At 41.4% G+C, this 18,987-nt stretch overlaps 1 protein-coding gene across 2 annotated transcripts in view; it reads right to left on the bottom strand.

Moving 5' to 3' along the window:
- CEPT1 (choline/ethanolamine phosphotransferase 1) overlaps positions 1-18,987 on the bottom strand; it is a 251,381-nt gene that overhangs the window by 75,577 nt on the left and 156,817 nt on the right. For both annotated transcript variants that reach the window (XM_069238994.1, XM_069238995.1), the window contains exon 7: positions 14,679-14,810. In XM_069238994.1, coding sequence (XP_069095095.1) covers positions 14,679-14,810 — 132 coding nt within the window. The remainder of the gene's footprint in view (positions 1-14,678; positions 14,811-18,987) is intronic.

The raw sequence follows: 18,987 nt of genomic DNA, 5'->3' as shown, positions 1-18,987 counted from the left end.
CTAAAAAAACAAAATGCCTACCAGTATGGATGACTTGAAGCATACACTTATAGTCCCCGTTGTCAACATTTTCTATCCATTGATTGACACATGATTCATTGTTTCCGTATGTGTGCGTGATGTAAAGTGCTCCAACATCCTACGTTGGTCAGAGAGGCGATATAAAACAAATTAAATACATGTGAGACAAGGGTTATGGATAGATGAGAGGCATTGTTGAAGGGTAGTGATGAGGGAATCGTTAAAGAACCCTAATAAAGATTACCACATTCTGGGGCATTGTAGGGTCATCAATTAATATGCTTTAAAAACAAATATAATTGAACATATATTGAATAACGTCTTGTAGAATGTACCGTTTTTGCCATTGTTTCCAAAATTTTCTTGGGAGGAGAACCCCTATGCCACATTGTAGTGGTCAGGCTTGCTCAGTAAACACCATATGAGGGCTGGTCTGAAAAATTTGCCAGGGCTGCTTTGGGTTCCCAGTCCGGCCCTGCTTTATCCTTTTAAAACAAAGACCTTTCCAGCTTCAGGTCAGTATTCCACTTCTTTCCATCACCAAATTATCCTCATTTATGCTGGTTTTAAAGATTTGATTTCTATTTCACTTACGAAAACCAAATGTCCATTTACAGAGGCCTTTCATTTTCTGTTATAAATAAATTCAAAACTATATGCTTTTTCCCACTATACCTTCACTTCCATCTAAAGTTTTGGCTGGCCTAAGCTACACAAGGTCTCTTTATGTTGGTCTGACGAAAGAAGCATTTCTTTCCCTTCAATCTATTCTTCCCTCCTCTGTTTGTATATTGTTTGGTCTGAGTTATTCTCACCGTATTTCTCTTCAGCTTTACAACCTTCATTGGCTTTCTGGTCTTCTTTTCAATTTCACTACTTAAGCATAACCTATAACTGTGTGCATCGCTGCCCTGCTCATGACTCATGTTTTCTGATTTCTGATTTCTTTAAAAATTAAATGGTATCACCATCGCATGGATTTCTGTACTGTATTCTAGACCTCTTCCTTCATGTGCTCCCAAATTGGGAAATGACGCCTCCCTTAAATCTATATTTCCATTATGTTGACATTAAAAAAAAATACCTGGTTACCACTGCTTTCTCAATTCTTCCAAGCCTGTCAATTGACCTTTTTCAACAGTACTCAATTAACGTGTTATTATGTATCAAGACTTGTCAATATTTAGTTCTACAATGGCACTCTACATCGGTGTCCCACACTTTGGATAAAAGTTGTACATGAATGTAATAAAATGAATATTTAAGCATTATTCCTTCCCTTCCCTCCTTGACCTGCTAGGAAACCATGTTAAAAACTGCACTATTTAGTCTTTTTTCTTTGACAAAACTTGATGTCCATCTCAAGCAAGAACTTGTCAGTAAAGTGGACGGCATGTGTATTTTGATACCAAGTAAGGGGAAATAGGTTTTCACAAGGGCGTGGGAGTCAATAGCTAAATGAAACACTGGTTTTGTCTCTCTTCTACCTGGGCGACTTCTTCCTAGAGCCACTGCCGCTTTGCTGTGCTTATTTTAACAGAAGCAATAACATCAATAGTAGTACTCATCACATACCTTATATGCAATCAACATGAGATACAACCAGCAGACACAACGTGTATTTGGAAAGCACATGTTCACCTCTTTAGGCATTTTGACTCTGAATGAAAGAGGTATACGATACTCAAAGAAATGGTACTCATTATTAACCTAGGAAGGATGATGGGGGGGACCCGTCGGGATTCTAATCTAAAACCTGCTAATACATATTTGGACTAAGTAACGCTTCGTGTTTTTTGTTTTGTTTTTTAAAAAGGCAGACTTCTAATGCGTGATAAAGGACAAACAGATGAGCAACTTGAAACCCATGTTCACCTCACTTTATAAAATATTAGGATGTGCAATAATTCTATGTCAGGAACAGAAGGTTCGGATTATGCTTCTTTAATTTTCTGCAAAAACACAGCAGCCAATAACAAAGTAAAAAAGAAACACTACGTTACCCATGAGTCTTGTCCACCCTCTCTATGACCCACCTATTAAGTCCCATCAACCTGTATAAAGTCCACATAAATCAAAGTCCTTCCTCTTTCTTTGCTGCTGACAGCCATATAGAAGTGTCATTCTTTCTTTTGGTTTTTCAAGGCTATACTATTTGTACTGTATGGTTTCCTAGTGCTGCACCACACACTTGCATGGGCTTATTGACACCTTTGCAATGTAATATAAACAAATTGTATGGCATGGCACACCGTGCCGTCAGGCACCATCAGTCATTACACTGCGTGCAGGCGCGCTCTTTCTGAAAAGCTTTTATAATTACATATTTGAGGTGTGCAAGCACGGACTCCTGATCCGGCTCTGAATGCTGGGGTGAGGGGATTTAGGCTGCTGTGCAGCATGAGGGAGCAGTCCTTTTTAGGGTCGAGCCTGCGTCGCATGCGTATCGCTAGCGAGACGCTTTAGGGATTAGAAAAGGGCTCCGAGCCCTGTCGACGTCACGTCAGTGTCTTTCATTGGCAAGTTGGCTTGCCCGTTAGAATCCGCCTCTTTTCATTAGTGGAAGGCACGCATATGTCATACCTTTTCTGGTGGTTAGCCCTCCTCGAGCGCAGGGGACCAAGTACAGAAAACATGCGAGGCTCGCTGGGTTTGTGGAATACTTTTTCTCAGTTTTCGCAGTGCGATCTTGCTGGGCAGAAGTCCAGCGCTTCGCATACTATCGACCTTGTTACTCAGTTAATTGCAGTTTTGCCAATACTTTTATTCGTGTGAACTGTAGCAGCAGGATCGCACTGTTTTTTTTTTTTTATGCAAATCCGGTTGGGAGTTTACAACTGTAAACAGCTGTAACTCCGACAAATGCGAGACCTTAGTGCATTGCAAATGCTTGTTCTCCATTTGTGTTTGTGCATAAGCAACCGACTTTCCAAACTGGCTTAACACGCTCGACTGACACCTGGATGGTTTAAACTTCAGCTCTCTGAGCAATTTGTCACTTCGCTTTGCCCACCGTTCCTCTCACGCCTGATGGGGCTGTAAAATAATTCGAGTCTTGCTCTAGGGGGTTTTGAAGGTGCCTCCCTACACTTGTATTCTTCCAGCTCTTTTGCACCCTGGAACCCCCCCCTCCCCACCCCGCCCCGCCCATATACTACTTACCTCTACACAAGTATCGTCCCTGGAGAAATTTTTCTGCCTGTGACAACATGGCCCATCAATATCCAGATGAAGACCAGTATGAGGAGTATGCTGAGGGTCCTTATGACCAACAGAGGGACGAGTGCTCAGTCTATTTTCAATTTTGGCAGAAGGAAGTTTAGTGCCGGCTCGGGGACTCCAGCCCCCACACTCCTCCCCGTAGAGGGTAATTTGTCAGAGTCTGGCCGTTCTCACAGGGATTCCTTTGAGAAAACAATTGAATCTGTCCTCCTTGATTATGGTTATGGATCTGACACAAACCAGGGTCCTGCCAGCTCAAGTCATGAGCCCCACCACACAACAGTTGATTCAACCTCCACTGACCCCCGATGGCAATCAATCTATGGTTCTGCAAGCTAGCGGTAAATGAAAACTAAAGTCTAAACATCCAGGGTAGTTGCCCTTTTCCTCAGAGTAAGAACTTGCATTTCAATCCTGATGAAATTATTAATCTTAGATCTTCTGAGAGGGTTCCTTGTCAAGAAGTGGCCGAATTTGTCCAATCGAGACCGAGAAAGTGATTTGAAAGAGGTGTGCAGTGCCTTGCACTTTGAATGTCCGACACCTTCCCTTTCTGGGAGGGTAGCAGATAACAGAGAACTTCATCCCACTATGGCTACCTTCCTCAAGAAATATGCTTAAGTCCATAAGAAGGGTATCAAGAGAGCCTGGCGTGGGTGCCAAGATAAGCGGTTAGATGAGGGGTCTCCATACAATAAAAATCATCCTGAGCTACTAATATTATTAGTTTGAATAGTGACCACATCTGACAAGATTACCTTAGTGGCCACCCCATACAAGATTATAAGCGATCACCTCAGAACATCAGGCAGGAGTTCCAGCAGAAATGTAAAAATAAAATAAAAAAAAACGCTTTATTGATTTGAAATACCTCTACACTGATCATATGTAACAGCCACAGGTGCAGTGCCCCTTCACCAAAGTATTAATATGAGTAATAAGCCTCCCCAAAGCACATGATGTATAACTCAAATGTCAGCTTTAAATATATTTTGGAAATTCAACCATTTTTCTCGAAACATCAGCATTTGTGTAATGAAAATGCACATTGTCTCTCAAATGCACATTTTTAAATTATATCATTATTTATATTATTCAACACATACATGAGAGCTACTAAGAGATCTGGAGAGCTACCAGTAGCTCACGAGCTACTAGGTGGAGAAGCCTGTGTTAGATAAAAGATAGCATCCCTTCTTCAAAAGAAGGCAGCAGCGGAAACTTGCCCACACCACAAAGGTTTTTATAAACACAATATTGCCTATCCAGAAAAAAAATGAGTGGGCTCATGCGTTGTACTCAATCTTCACCAATTTAATTCTTGGATTGTCTACAGACATTTCGAGACGGAGGGCATTCACCTCCTAAAAGATTATATACAAAAAGGGGATTGGATGGTGCATGTAGACTTAAGGGATGCATATTTGACAATCACAATTTTTGCTTCTCATTGAAGAAATCTGTGATTTTTCTGGTGCAATCAGTGTTACGGGTTTTCAGCTCTACTGTTCGGACCATCTTTAGCCCCTTGGTGCTTCACCAAGGTGGTGCACCCAGTAGTCCAATGGCTCATAGAGAAAGGAGTTTGCCTGGTCTTACCCTTATCATCAATGTCAAACAGTACTTTTACATCTTTCTTTGACAATTGATCTCTCACAAGAATTAGGCTTGGTCATAAACAACAACAACAACAACAACCAAATCTAAGCCCTCCCTAGAACACAGACGTCTTGAGATTCCAGACTGACTGTGTCAGCTCGACTCAAACTTCCTCTGACAAAAGACGAAATGTGGCATCTTTCTGCTGACAAAAATTTCACTAATGAGATATATCAACGAATTGAGGGAAACTCAGTCTCGGCTTCTAGTGGAAATAGCCAAGGATTTCTGGCACTACTGCCCAAATCATCAGATTTCGATAACAGCAGAATATATACAGGGCAGGGTGAATGTGATCGCGGTTTGGAATTCGATTACTTCAAGATTCCAACGACTGGAGACTTCATCCTAGTGTTTTTGAATTTCTAAATCAATTATGGGGCCCTGGTCTGAAATCTTTTTGCATCATGTCTGAATTATCATCTTCCCCAATTTTACAGCTGGAGACCAGATCCTCTGGTTGTTTGGATGCCTTCCTACAGCCTTCGACAGGGGGGTGTGGGGGGGTCTGATGTATGCCTTTCCCCGTTTTGCGATGATTCACAGAATCCTTTCCCAGGTTCAACAGGTCAGCAGAATTTAACTCAGTATTGGAGGGCACAGTTTTGGATTCGTGTGGCGATAGCCCTGTGCTGTGCCCCTCAAATTCGGACTTCTGGATCTGATGCGTTCTCCTCATCCCTTAATTCTGGAGGGCAGATTGTCCCTCATGGTGTGGCAACTCTCGGGAGGTATGAACAAACCTCATACATTTCACAGCACACCAAGTTCTTCATTTCCTTTCCCAATCCTGGGCCTCTAGTATGCACAAGCGATCTGCATCAGCTTGGAAAGGATGAATTGGTTGGTGCAATCAACAGAGTGTGGATCCCTTGGGAACCACAGTGCAAATGATAGCTAATTTTTTATCCCACATGTCCGCTCAAGGCTTGGCCTATAGAACAATTAAAAACTTTTGATCTGGCATTTCTGTTTCCCATGCACAGATAGATGATAAGCCAGTAGGTGAACATCCAATGATACGTAAATTACTACGTGGTGTACGCATGGTAAGACCCCCACATCCCAAACAGTCAGTTCTTTAGGATGCTAATGTGGTACTATTGTCTGCTAAATTGAATCTCCTACTTTGTTTAATTTTCTTGTTGAAGAGTGTCGGACATCAAGGCACTGGATATTGCAGGTAGAGTATGTACTCACACTGGAGTCTCTTTCCGTATTCCCAAACACACTAAATCCAACTTGAAATGAAGTTATCCAAGTTTTCTGAAGAGGTCAAAACTACTGCCTGGAGATCACGCTGCTCAATTATTTGTCTCTCTCTAGAAGCCGTTCGGCCCAGTGTCTTTGGCGCCGATACCAAATTGGGCCCGATGGCTTTTAGGGGCAGCTGGTACGGATATTCCTATTTTTGGAGCTCATTCTGTGAGGGGAGCTATGGCTTCTAAGGCTTTTTCTTCAGGTTCTTGGTTGAAGGATATCATGACAGCTCCTGACTGGTCCTCACAGTCTACGTTCAAGTTGTTCAATCGTAAACCTATTGTTGATATAGCATCTAGATTGGCTGCACAGCTTTAAACAAGAATAATCCAAAGCCTCCGTTCCTGACATTGAATAAAACAATTTAGAGTATTTGCATCCAGAACTTTCAGTTCTATCAGGGATGCTGAGGCAAGGATTATCCAACCCAGAGAACTCGGATAGATTTATGTATATTTAATTATTTGGAATATGTTATTATTCTGTCTCCCACCCAATATGATGTTGATTGTTGGTCTACAATATTGAGGTATTGAGAGATGCAAAAGCATCTTAGAGGTTTGGGATCTGTTGTCTGAAGTTCTAGGAGACACGATATGGCATTTGAATCCGGAAGTCTGCAGACGTAGTGCCATTTACACGGTTCCACATCTGGCATGAGGCAACAGAGGATCGCTCAAGGATTCACAGTTGCACGTTTTTCCAGATGTTGTTTGGTTCAGTTGGTTTTGATTACTATTCTGAATAATGGCTCGAATCTATTTACAAAGAAAGAGGAAGGACTTTGTGTTATGTGGACTTTACATGGGTTGATGGGACCTGATTGGTGGGTCATAGAAAGGGTGAACAAGACTCATTGGTTTTGTAGTATTTGTTTTTTACTTTTATTTGCTGCTGTGTTTTTTGCAATAAACTAAATAGAAGCATAATCCTTGCCTCTTTGTCCTTAAAATTGAAAATATTTGATGTGAATGTTAGAACTTTTTTTTAATTCTACACTACGTCGCACTTATAACTCCTAGCTAAAACTAATTTCCCACAGATGAAATTCCACAAGATTACCTTGTTTCATAATATCAGCAAAAAAAAAATAACAAAAAAAAAAAAAAATCACATTCCCAATACAACGTAATTTTGCTATAATATGAAAGGCAACATTGTGTGGCAGAATTTCACTTTTAGTGCTAACCTCATAGGTTTCTAACGAAGACATACATACTTGCATAACGAAGCACCTGGGCTGTAACGAGCTGTTAGCTTCATATTAAAAGTTTGTTTTATCACAATCAATCAATGGAAGAGAAAGGAGTAATATTCCAATATCTCAGAGTTCATAGAACTTAACACGTTGTTTGTCTAGAAACCTCAGAATGCAGCAGAAGGAATGCTCAAAAGGTGCCATCTTTCAGAGGGTGCAAGATGTTTAATGCCATACATAATTTAATTTGGAGTCCTGTTGCTCGTGCAGCATTCCCCTTCTTGACATACCAACATCATCACAAACCCTGGTACAAAGTGCTGGCACAGCAAGAAGCCCATGTATCCCTACTCAGTCAATCCAGTGAACATAAATTGCAGCAATGCTGATTAACCTTAACAAATGATGTACTTGGGAAAACCGCCTCAGCAAATCATAGAATACCCTGTAGGGTGGAGCATAAATTTGATGAAAGAACAGACAAGAGAACTTTAACCAAAGATGGACCAAGTTACTTACTTTCAGTAACGCCTTATCTGGTGGAGACTATCTAGTTGCAAATTCATTACCTCAGACTATTCCCCAGGAGTCAGACTGGATCCAGAAACTTTGAGCAGTATCTTTGCATCATTCAGCTCTGCACTGGCCAAGCCATAAGTGACTTGAGCAGTGCCTATATAGGTGCTAGCTCAGCACACTAGTAGTAATTTTTTACAACCTGTTCACACCAGAAGTGCAGATCCACGAAGGTTGCTGATGTACCAGTGTGCAGACAGTAAGGACCTCAAAGTTTTCCCTATTTGGAGAAATCCACTCGCTGAGCAGGAAGGGTCGGTAAGGTATCTGGGGCTAGATAGTATCTACCACAGAAGGCACTACAAAAGGTAAGTAACTTGCTCCTCTGATAAAGACTTCTAGCCGTAGATTACTTAACTAGGTACCCAACCAATACATCTCTGGAGGTGGGTCTGCAAACCGATGTAGACAAAGAATTCCTGTATGACCAAACAGGCAAAGTGCCCATCACAATGGACCCGATGGTCCAGGCAGTCATGCTGAGTAAATGTGTGCAGAAATACCCATGTTGCAGCCTAACAGACATCCAGGACAAGACTCTGCGAGTGAACACATTGGTTGCAGCTTTAGCTCAGGTGGAAAGAGCATGCAGGCCCTCAGGGGTTTCCTTCTTGGCCAATGCGTATCAGATTGCAATGCAGAGCACTACTCATGATGAGATGATGTGTTTCTGCATGGCCTTTCTTTCCTTGCTGCAACAAACCCAATGAAGAGTTGATCATCCATCCTGAACTCTCTAGTATGGTCAATGAAGAATTACAACCCTCCTTTAGGGTTCAGGATGTGGATTCTCTCCTCCTCTTTAAAAGGGAGAGGCGGACAAAGCAGGTAGGAAATATGATGGACTGGCCTATGTGAATAGGTGTTACGGCTTTTGGTAGGAAAGAGGCACGCGTTCTCAAAACCAGTTTGTTCGGATAGAAAGTTGTGTAAGGAGGGTGCATGGAAAGTGTACGTAGTTCACTAACCCTCAAGGCTGATATAATCGGTAGTAGAAGAGCTATTTTTATGGTCAATAAATGAAGGAGGCAATTGTGCAAGGGCTTGAAGAGGGCACACAGCACGACCTTTAGAACTAGTTTCAGATCCAATAGGGGTACAATAAAGTGTTTTGGAAGGAACATATGCTCGAGCCCTTTGATAAAAGCAAGTCACAACTGGGGACTTAATCAGGGAGAGTTGATTCAGCAAGTGCAAGAATGCAGATATGCTGAAATATACCCTTTAACTTTGCCCAAAGCAAAGCCTTACCAGGCTAAAAAGAGAACAAACAACAAAACCACAGACAATGGTGCAGAAAGGGGATCGACCTGTTTGGAAGCACACCATGTCACAAAATTTGCCCCAATGGCAGGCATATACTGTGTTGGGTGAAGGACGCCTGGCTACCAGAATTACATTACAGTCTTCAGAAATAAAGTTGAAAGCTGAACTGCCACTGCTCAATCTCCATGCATACCGGTAGAGTGTACGCACGTTCGGGTCCAGGACCATGTCCTGGTGGTGCAACAGAAGACCTTCCTGAAAAGGCAAACTGATCAGAGGACCAATGCTCATGCTCAGGAGTTCTGGATATTACAATTTCTATGCCCAATTCGGTGCCACAAGAATGACTTGGGCCCAGTCCTTCCTGATCTTCTTGAGAAGTCTGGGCAGGAATGATATTAGCTGAAATGCATACAGGAGGCTAGAGCTCTATTTGAGGTAAAAAGCATCTCTGAGCGAGAGTCACCTTGGAAACTTCAGAATGCAGAAGTGCTCACATTGCTTGTTCCTGATGGTAGAAAATAGATCTAACCAAGGCTCTCCCCTATCTCTGAAGAGACCTTTGCTACCTCTGGATGGAGACACCATTTGTGATCCGCTAGGTATAAGTGGTTGAGTTTGTCCACTCTGGTTTTCAAAAGCCCACTAGATGTTGAACCACCAAGGAAATGCTCTGACGTTTCAGCCATGTTGTGAGACACAGGGCCTCTTGACACTTGGGTCATGACCCCACCCTGCATAGTTTGCTGCAATATGACATGGCGGTGGTGTTGTCTAATAACACTCAAACTAGCCTTCCCCCCGATAGGAGGAGAAAAAGGTTTCAAAGCCAGTTGGATCGCTCTCTGCTCCAGCAAGTTTATGTGGAGCTGAGACTCTGCCGGAGACCAAAGTCCTCCGATTACCACCTCTCACAGATGGCCGCCCCAACCCAGAAGTGATGCATCTGTCACTTCAGTCAGCTCTGGGTGGGAAAGGAAGAGGGGTCTGCAGTGGACCCAATTGTTCTTCATCTGCCACCACTGCAGGTCTTTGGCAGCTCCTTCCAATAACTGAACCATGTCAAAGATTCACCTGGTGCTGCGCCCACTCGGACTTTAGAGCCTGCATATGCCAGACTTCATGTGTTACCAGCAGAATGCAGGGTGGCCATGAGACCCAGTAGCTTCATTATCACTGAAATCCAGGGTAGAGGCTGAAACATAAGAATCACAGACCAACTAACCTGGACTCACCATTCAAGAGAATAAGCCAGAAACTTCCCTGCATCACCAATGAAAGGGAGTGTCTGAGAGGGAGTCCAGAGGGATTTTGGCACATGTATAGTGAATACAGGAGGTCTGCCATAATCTGAAGGTGGGAGAGGACTGCTTGGGGGCAGGTCCGCCTTCAACAGCTTGTCAAGGTAGAAGACGACTAGAACCCTGACCTCTGCAGGTGTGTTGCAATCACCATCATCACCTTGGTGAACACCAGAAGGGCGCACAGTGAACTGATAACCCTAGTGGCCCACAGTGAACTGCAGGTAGTGCCTATGTCCAGGCAGGATGGGAATGCTGCATGTCAAATTCAACCATCCAGTCTACAGGGTCTACAGTAGACATAACCTAAGCCAAGTAAGCATCTTTAATTTCTTCTTCAGGAAGAAACTGAAAAGTCTGTAATAGGGCAGATGTCTCTGTTCTTCCTAGGCACCCGAAACTAGCAGGAATAGCAACCATGACCTATTTCTGATGCTGGAACCCTCTTGAAGGCTCCTTTGGCCAAATAAGCCTGTAAGAACTGGTGGAGCAGGGACAGGTGGTCCTCCATCATCCGGTCTGAGGATCGTTGGAACAGATAGCGGAGTTTCTAGAAAACAGATGGAGTAATCACACTAAACGATCTTAAGTACTCACTTGTACTAAGTTATGGACTGTCAGCGGGGCAGGTGATGTCAGGTCCTGCTACCCACTAGGTGCCAGTGATGGCACAAGGGCAAACTAAAGTGCTATGGAGACTGCGGCTTATAATGAAGCAGGGTGGGTCGACCTCTGGCGGGGTGTCCCATAAGGCTTGTGGGAATTGCATCTACAGCCACAAAAGGACTTTGGGGGGGGGGGGGAGCAGTTGGCCTCCTTAGCTCAGTAGAAATGGACACGGATTGTAGCCCCTACTGTAGCCACGGAAGGGGAATGTTACAATGCCTGTTGCTAGAGCCAGCACCAGAGGAGAAAGGCAGGCCACGTCATGAAGCATAATAAAAGAAACTGTTTAAAGAACGAAAATAAAATGTTTTTTAGTCTTCTAATCTGTTTTGCGATTAATGTAATATGCTTGTTTTTTGGCACCGGTTAGGTAATTACAGAAAAGTTAGATACTTTCGGATTGCTTCTATACGTTCCAAGCTAATGCTTATTTTTTTTACTTCTAATAAAAGAATCCCAATGTCCTTTTGCAACAAATGTTTAACAGCTTTTTTGATGTGTTTAATTTTGCACTAGGGATTCTATATTTGTCTTGTTTGCAAACAGGCTCTCTCTTTCACATGAAAGAGCTACATACCAAAGATTTAAGTAGTTTGTGGCAAAGGTGAAGGAGTGACCATGTATAATAAGTTATAAAGTAGCCCCTGCCATAGCTAAGGGTACTGCAAGTCTATATGGTCAGTGACTTATAATATTCTTATAATGCATGACAGGGAATTTTTATCCCATATATTATTAATATTCTATTGAGATTTCTAAATCCTAATACATTATTAGGACTTTTTATTTCTTGACAAGCGTGTTCACACAAGAAGAACTTGCTGCATCTTGAGATCTGTTGGCCAAATTACATGTGCACTTGTATCCTATTTTGCCAACTCACTAGATTGTTAGAGCTATTTAGCTGATATTACTAGACCTACTCACTTTACTTTGTTTTTGCAGTTTTATATAGCACAAACCAGACCCAAAGGCATCAGAGTGATTTAATGTACATCAGATTACATTAAAGAAGGACAGTTTTCAGGGATTAAGTGATTTGCCTAGAATCATAGGATGCTAATCAGATTCAACCTGGTTTTCCAGCTCAAAGGTCGGCAGCTAGACCTTTAGGCCACATCTCCTCTTTTTGTTCTCATAATTCCTAAATGTAGTTCATGGCTCAGTTGCTGACACCAAAACTTTTTTTTTTTTTTAAACTGTACAGAGCTGGCAGAGATGTGGCTCTGGTCTTCACGTTAATTGTAAAGTTATCCTAGCTTAATTCAAATAGTTTAATCATAATCAAACTCAAATTTCCATTGGGGGAGACGATGCAGAGGCACTAGGAGTCTGGGTGAATGGTCTATTGTTGTAAAGAGCACCAGTTTCCAGCCGCCCCCGATCATGTTCAGTTTGAACTGTCCTCATCCAATCTAGTCAGTGCTTACCTTGGTTTTTCTACCCAAATGCAAGCTCTTATGTCAAATGGCTTTGATCCGGTTGGCACTCACCAGAGCTAAGCTGGGTCTGCTGGCTGACTTCTCGGTGTAAAAAGCATTTACTCGATATGGCTGACCCAGCAAGCAATGTGCCTACTTTCTTGTCCCAGTGCCTGCCCAGCTCATGTGAGTTTGTGCAATCTCTGAAATATCTTCATTGTCCTGAAGTCGTAAACGGATATATTGAATTCTAATTGTTTCTAGAAAAACATCTGAACTCATTGAGGCACCCTGCTCGGGCAGGTGCTAATTCTAGATATCAGCAAGACAGCTATCACTGGTAAAATGTTGATTCTCTACAGCTTCTGAGCCCAGTGATTAATAATCACATGGTTCTACTTGTTCCTGCATAATCGCCAGGAGGAGTTTTTCTATCTTCCATTCAAACCTGGCTTCCGACCTTCCTATTGTATAATTTCATGCTGTCTCTGTACACCTCCTCTACAAAATACATGTTGAGATGCAAAACTTCTCATCCTGCCTCGTGTCTTCCACATGAACGCTGCAAATCCCAATTTTCTTTATAAACTACAGTGGGTTCTGAAACCCATCTTTTGGCCACATGGGATTATGCCCCAGGCACATTGACTAAGGTACAAAAACAATCATAAGAAGTCATATGCTCAAGTTTTTAATTTTGTTTTATTTGATTCACTTAGCTTGCAGAATCTTCTAAGTTATTGATAAGGCAGGTGCCTACCTATTTCTCCTGGTGCCCATGTCTCTGTGGCCACAACCATCATTGGTTTATGCCTGGATTAAAACAACCCCTTTATGGAGGAAGGGCTGAATATCTTCCTCGGAAAAAAGTGGTATTCTATAATGGAAAAGCATGTCTCCTCTGTGAAGGTCATAATTTGGAAACTACTCCCTACTACTGGAACATATTACTAAGTCCTCTAACTAGCACATCTGTCCCAATCCCTAAAGAACAATGTGGCTCCATATGCATGTGTCTACACCACCTCCCCACACATGCATACACCTGTACGACTGTTAATCTACCCGCTGTGCTTTCCCCATTTCAGGAAAGAAAGTAATTGTGGCCATTTGTTCTTTATTCTGAATCCTCACTTCAGAACAGCTCTCTCAGTGTCTTCACATAAATATTTACTTTTTTGTTAAATAAAGAGAGAGATCTTGGCTGTACTCAGTCTTGATTACGTTGTGTCCCCAGTTACTGTCCTTTGCATCATCGACAAACTCTATGGAACACACACTCTTCACAAGCTATGACTCACTATTATAATCATACTAAGCATTACAGAACTACTTCTCCAACATTCTTAATTATGTGAGATACCCCATACTGTCCCAGAATACCATGCCACAATAGTTAAAGCACTCTGATTAAGCAGCATTCAAGTAAGTACAACCTTGCACTAACAGGCCTGAACTGCCTGACAGTGACCTCTCTTAACAAGATAAAATTCTGAAGCACCATCGTATCACTGAGCTTCGTCTGTGATGTTTAACAAATTCTGAGGCACAATGAGCAAGAATTCCACTGAATCTGTAATAGCACGGGCAAGCAGTGTTAGACTGACCCATAGGGCAAACAGACAGTGCCTGATGGGCTGATCGGAAAGGTCAGTGTGTGGGCCATATTTCGACTGAAGTCCTGCTTTATGGTCTGCTGGCTGGTTTTTACTCTTGATATTCATGATATTAAAACAAATATTGTCTACAGGTAGCTCAGATCTATGCAATATATCATACTTTACGAAACACTTACACAGCTTACCTTTACAAGTTCAAAACTATCCCAGTTTGCAAACACAGGCCACTTTTTAAGCCTTCTAATTGACAAACGAGGGGAGGGGCACTCACTTTGGTCTCTGATCTACTTTCTGTGCAAGTCCAACCCTGCAGACAATCTGATCATCTATCTGGCTGAAGTATTTCACCTTGGGAAATGCCTATTGAGCTTTAAGTCATTCATAAAGTCTAGTTTAAAATCACAGAAGCATGAAGTTAGCATTCAATACAGATCAAATACAATTTGAAAATGATCACAAAATAACTTACTGCAATTGTTGATCCATTTTTGCCAACACCACCTGTGAAGATTACTCGAAAGTAATTAGTGCAGGAAAATATAGTTCCTGCTACAGTGCATAGAGCTGGGAAGATTTTCATTTGAATATTCAAAACTGGTATCTTTAATACAGAGAAAGAAAATGCATATTAAAATAGTTGCTACAATCAAAAAAGTGTGTGTAAAAACTGTTGGCATACTTAACAGTTCCACCTTTCTATGCATGTGACTGGTTTAATATACAATGCACCACTGTCCATAAATTGTTCCTGAATATGCCCGTAAGTAGAAAGCTCAAAGATATTCAATGAGAAATAATGCATACTATCGTATTGTACTACAGCATTTATATAGTGCTTACTACCCCTATAGTGGAACAACTTAACAAAACGAGCATGGTCACATTGGAAACTAATATTTATTTAATTATGTTCATTTGTATGCTCCAGAAAAAAAAGTAGACAGGTATTTTATCAAACACTATTTGAAGGATTACAATCTGATACCGATTTTATCTCCACAGACTGCGTGAATGAGGGCTGCATAATGAATTTAATTCGCTTGCACACACCTAACTCCTATTTCTGCTAAGGTGAAGTGAAGACTTAATAAGTGGCTTACCCAGAAATAGATGTTTAGCAGCCACACTTATTCCCTATCTCTACGGAATGTGTTGCCCTCCAGGGGCGGGGCTTCGGAATCATAAAAAAAAAAAAAAAATCAGCGCAGCTAAACTGGACCTGGTGCATGGTTGCTAAATGTGCCAAAATCAAAGTCTTATTTCATAGGGTCTGTCTAACCCAGACAATATAACAGTTTAAAAAAAAAGAGGAAAAAAAAAGTGCTACCAAAGCAGCACTATTTTTCTTATATTTGGCTTAGCATGCTACAAAAGATTCTTGAAGAAAATATTTTCTCCTCAGATTGCAAGGAATTGATTATTATATGGACATATACATAACGCTGGTTGGGTTACCAGTGATCTGAATATCAAGCGCCAGGCTACTTTTCTTGTTACCGAGATTGGGTATTACATTTGACAAAAGACTGACAACTGTTGTGAGGTTACCTTAGCAGCTTTCTATGGGCACATTATTTTAGCCATAGGTCTGCAGCTTGTGCCCTTTAGGCTAGTTGCAATTAATTTTATTCATTTTCATATTCTGAGCAGAAGCTCTCTTCTGCAGTGATGTTTTATTTCCCTTTATCTTGTATACTTTTAGCACAGAAACTGTTTTCATTCTTTGTACTCCAACATTCTCGTTCTGTGCTCTGCTCAAGGCTGTCTCCAATATGTCGCTGGTACTAAGTGGAACACCCCAAACTCTGCCACTTCACGGAAACATGCATGTTTTTTGTAACAGAAGTTTTCCTAGAACCTTAGCTGTTTTATTATAAAACATCTCTGTGCACCCCATAGGTTGGAGGAAGAATTCCAGCCAGAGGTTTGCCACTGCATGCTATTGCTTCATTGCAGCTGTCTTCTAATACTTGATGTTTTTCTCTGCCTACATGATAGAGGACTCTCAGTAGATTAACAGTCCTCTTTGCTACTACCAAATCCAGGTATGGGGGATAGTGTCTTCCTAGGGATTCTGGAGGCTGGATTAGGGCGAACACGGCTGTGCTCTAAGATAGTACTTTAGTGGCGTAGGTAGGAACTCCAACACCTAAAACTCGGACACTATGGTGGGACTTTTCTTATGTTTCACTTTCTTTGTCACTGCACTATTATTATTATGTTTTATCATCCTAATTATTGCAGTATATGTTATTTTATCTGGAACGCAATAAAATATGAAGCCCTAGAGTGGTGGTCCTTGTGGCAGGCCCCCCATATATTAAACTGAACGCCCTGGGAGGTGGCAGGAATGAGCTCTAGGAGCTACTGGTAATTGTCTTTTAGCTTCAAGATAGCATTTACTATCCATCTGGCTAATCCATTTTTAGAAATAGGATTACCTTTGTGAGGTTGAGAAAAAGCTACAAATAGCGGTTTTGTTTTCCTAAAATCCTTTGTTCTGTCTATATAATACACAAGAGCTTTTTTAACATCAAGGGTATGAAGAGCTCTTTCGGCAACTGAATCTGGCTCTGGAAAGAAGACTGGCAATTCCACCCATTGATTGATTTGAAAATGTGAAACTACTTTTGTTAAGAATTTAGGATTTGTTCTTAAAACTAATTTATGTTTGTGAATTTGAAAAAAAGTTTCTCTAAAGTGAATGCTCGAATTTCACTAACCCAACTTACTGAATTAATAACCACTAAGAAAGCTACCTTCCATGATAAAACTGTAGACTACATGAATGCATGGGTTCAAATGGTGGTCCCATAAGTTTTGTAAATACAATATTAAGGTTCCACACAGGTGCTATGTCTGATTTGACCCTTTCTTTGATAAAAACAAGTCTGGGCTGTTTGGTAGCTTGTGATGCGGTGCTAGACAGATCCAATAGAGTTGTGTACCAATGTTGACGTGCCAGGTTGGAGCTAGGAGTATCACAGTGAGTGAGGTTTGTTTAATCTTTTTTTTATTTATTTTTATCAGAGATGGAACTAGTGGGAGAGGTGTCCTGCTTAACAGGTCCACAAGTTGCTTGTGTATGCCTGGAGTATATTCTTCGAATAACTGGATCCGATTGTGAATTGCCCAGTTCCATATGGTCTGTGCCAAGAGATAATTGGGAAAAGTGTATACCCACCCCTGTTGTTGCAGATAATACATTGTGGTGATATTGTCTCTCCTTAGCAACACTATTTTGTGTCTGATTTGTGTCTGAAACCTTTTTACTCTAGGAATACTGCTAGGAGTTCCAAGTAATTTATATGAAAAGTTAGTTGTTGTGAATCCCATTTGCCTTGTATGGTGAAGTTGTTGAGATGTGCTCCCCAACCTATCAGTGATGCATCTGTTGTGTTGTGATTATGGTCTGAGGAACAGGGTCTTGAAAGGGCCTCCCTTTTAAGAGGTTGGTGTAATTCCACCATTGCAGAGAACTAAGTTTGGCAGTCCAGCAACACTAGATCTGAATTTGACCCTGTGCTTGAGACCATTGTCAAGAAAGGCACTGCTGTAGTGGCCGCATGTGCAATCTTGCATTAGGAACTATGGCTAGACATGAGGCCATCATCCCTAAAAGTTTAATCACTAGTTTTACTGTATAACTGTGGCTGTAGTACAGTTGAGATATGAAACTATGGAAAGATTGGATCCTTTCCTTAGTGGGCCTGGCTATGCCAACCCTGATTGAGTGTTTAGAACTGCTCCCAGGTATAGTTGTATTTGGGATGGTTTAAAGTGAGATTTTTGGTAATTGACTGTAAATTCTAACTTGTGTAGGATGTTTATTGTATATAGAGTATGCCAATGACAATTCTGTTTTGTTGTGGCTTTTATGAGCCAATCGTCTAGGTATGGGAAAACATGTATGTGTTGCCTTCTGAGAAATGCTGCAACCACTGCTAAGCATTTTGTTAACACCCTTGGGTGCTGTTGTTACCTCGAACGGAAGCACTTTGAATTGGTAATGATTTCCTGCTATTACAAATCTTTGGTATTTTTAACGTGCGGGATGTGTTGGAATGTGAAAGTAAACATCTTTGAGATCTAGTGCTGTTATGTAGTCCAATTTTTGTAATAAGGGAATTACATCTTGTAGAGTAACCATATGAAAGTGTTCCGATAGAATGCATAGATTTAGGGGCCTGAGATCTAAGATTGGTCTGAGAGTACCGTCTTTCTTTGGTATAAGGAAGTATAGTGCATATACCCCTGATCTCTGTTGAGTTATAGGCAATATCTCTATGGCTCCTTTGATGAGTAGTGATTGTAGTTCTTGTTTTAAGAGTAAGATGTTCCAGAGTCATCCTGTGTGAACGAGGAGGAACGTTTAGTGGAGTGGAGACGAATTCTAGGCAATAACCATGTTGGATAATTGACAGAACCCATTAATCTGTGGTGATGTTTTGCTACTGGGAGTAGAAATTCACCAGTCTTCCTCCCACAGGAGAATTATGATCTGTGGGGATGTTTAATAAGTCACTGCTTTGTTGATATAGAGAAACCTCTGGAAGTGGTTGATTTAGCCCTCCTTTATACTGAGATCTTCTATGTGATCCTTTGAATGAGCCCCTATTATAGAAGCTTGTTCCTTGTTTGTGTTGTGAGGTAGATGGTTCTGTGGATGATGGTTTGAAACCACCCCTAAACTGTGGCCTACGAATTTTACCTCTAGTAGGTGTGGTATATAAAGCACCCATGGCTTCTGCAGTTTATGAATCTTTTTTATTTAAAGT

This window comes from Pleurodeles waltl, chromosome 6, assembly GCF_031143425.1.
Source record: "Pleurodeles waltl isolate 20211129_DDA chromosome 6, aPleWal1.hap1.20221129, whole genome shotgun sequence".
Taxonomy (NCBI): Eukaryota; Metazoa; Chordata; class Amphibia; order Caudata; family Salamandridae; genus Pleurodeles; species Pleurodeles waltl.
This window is presented reverse-complemented; position numbering and strand designations above follow the sequence as displayed.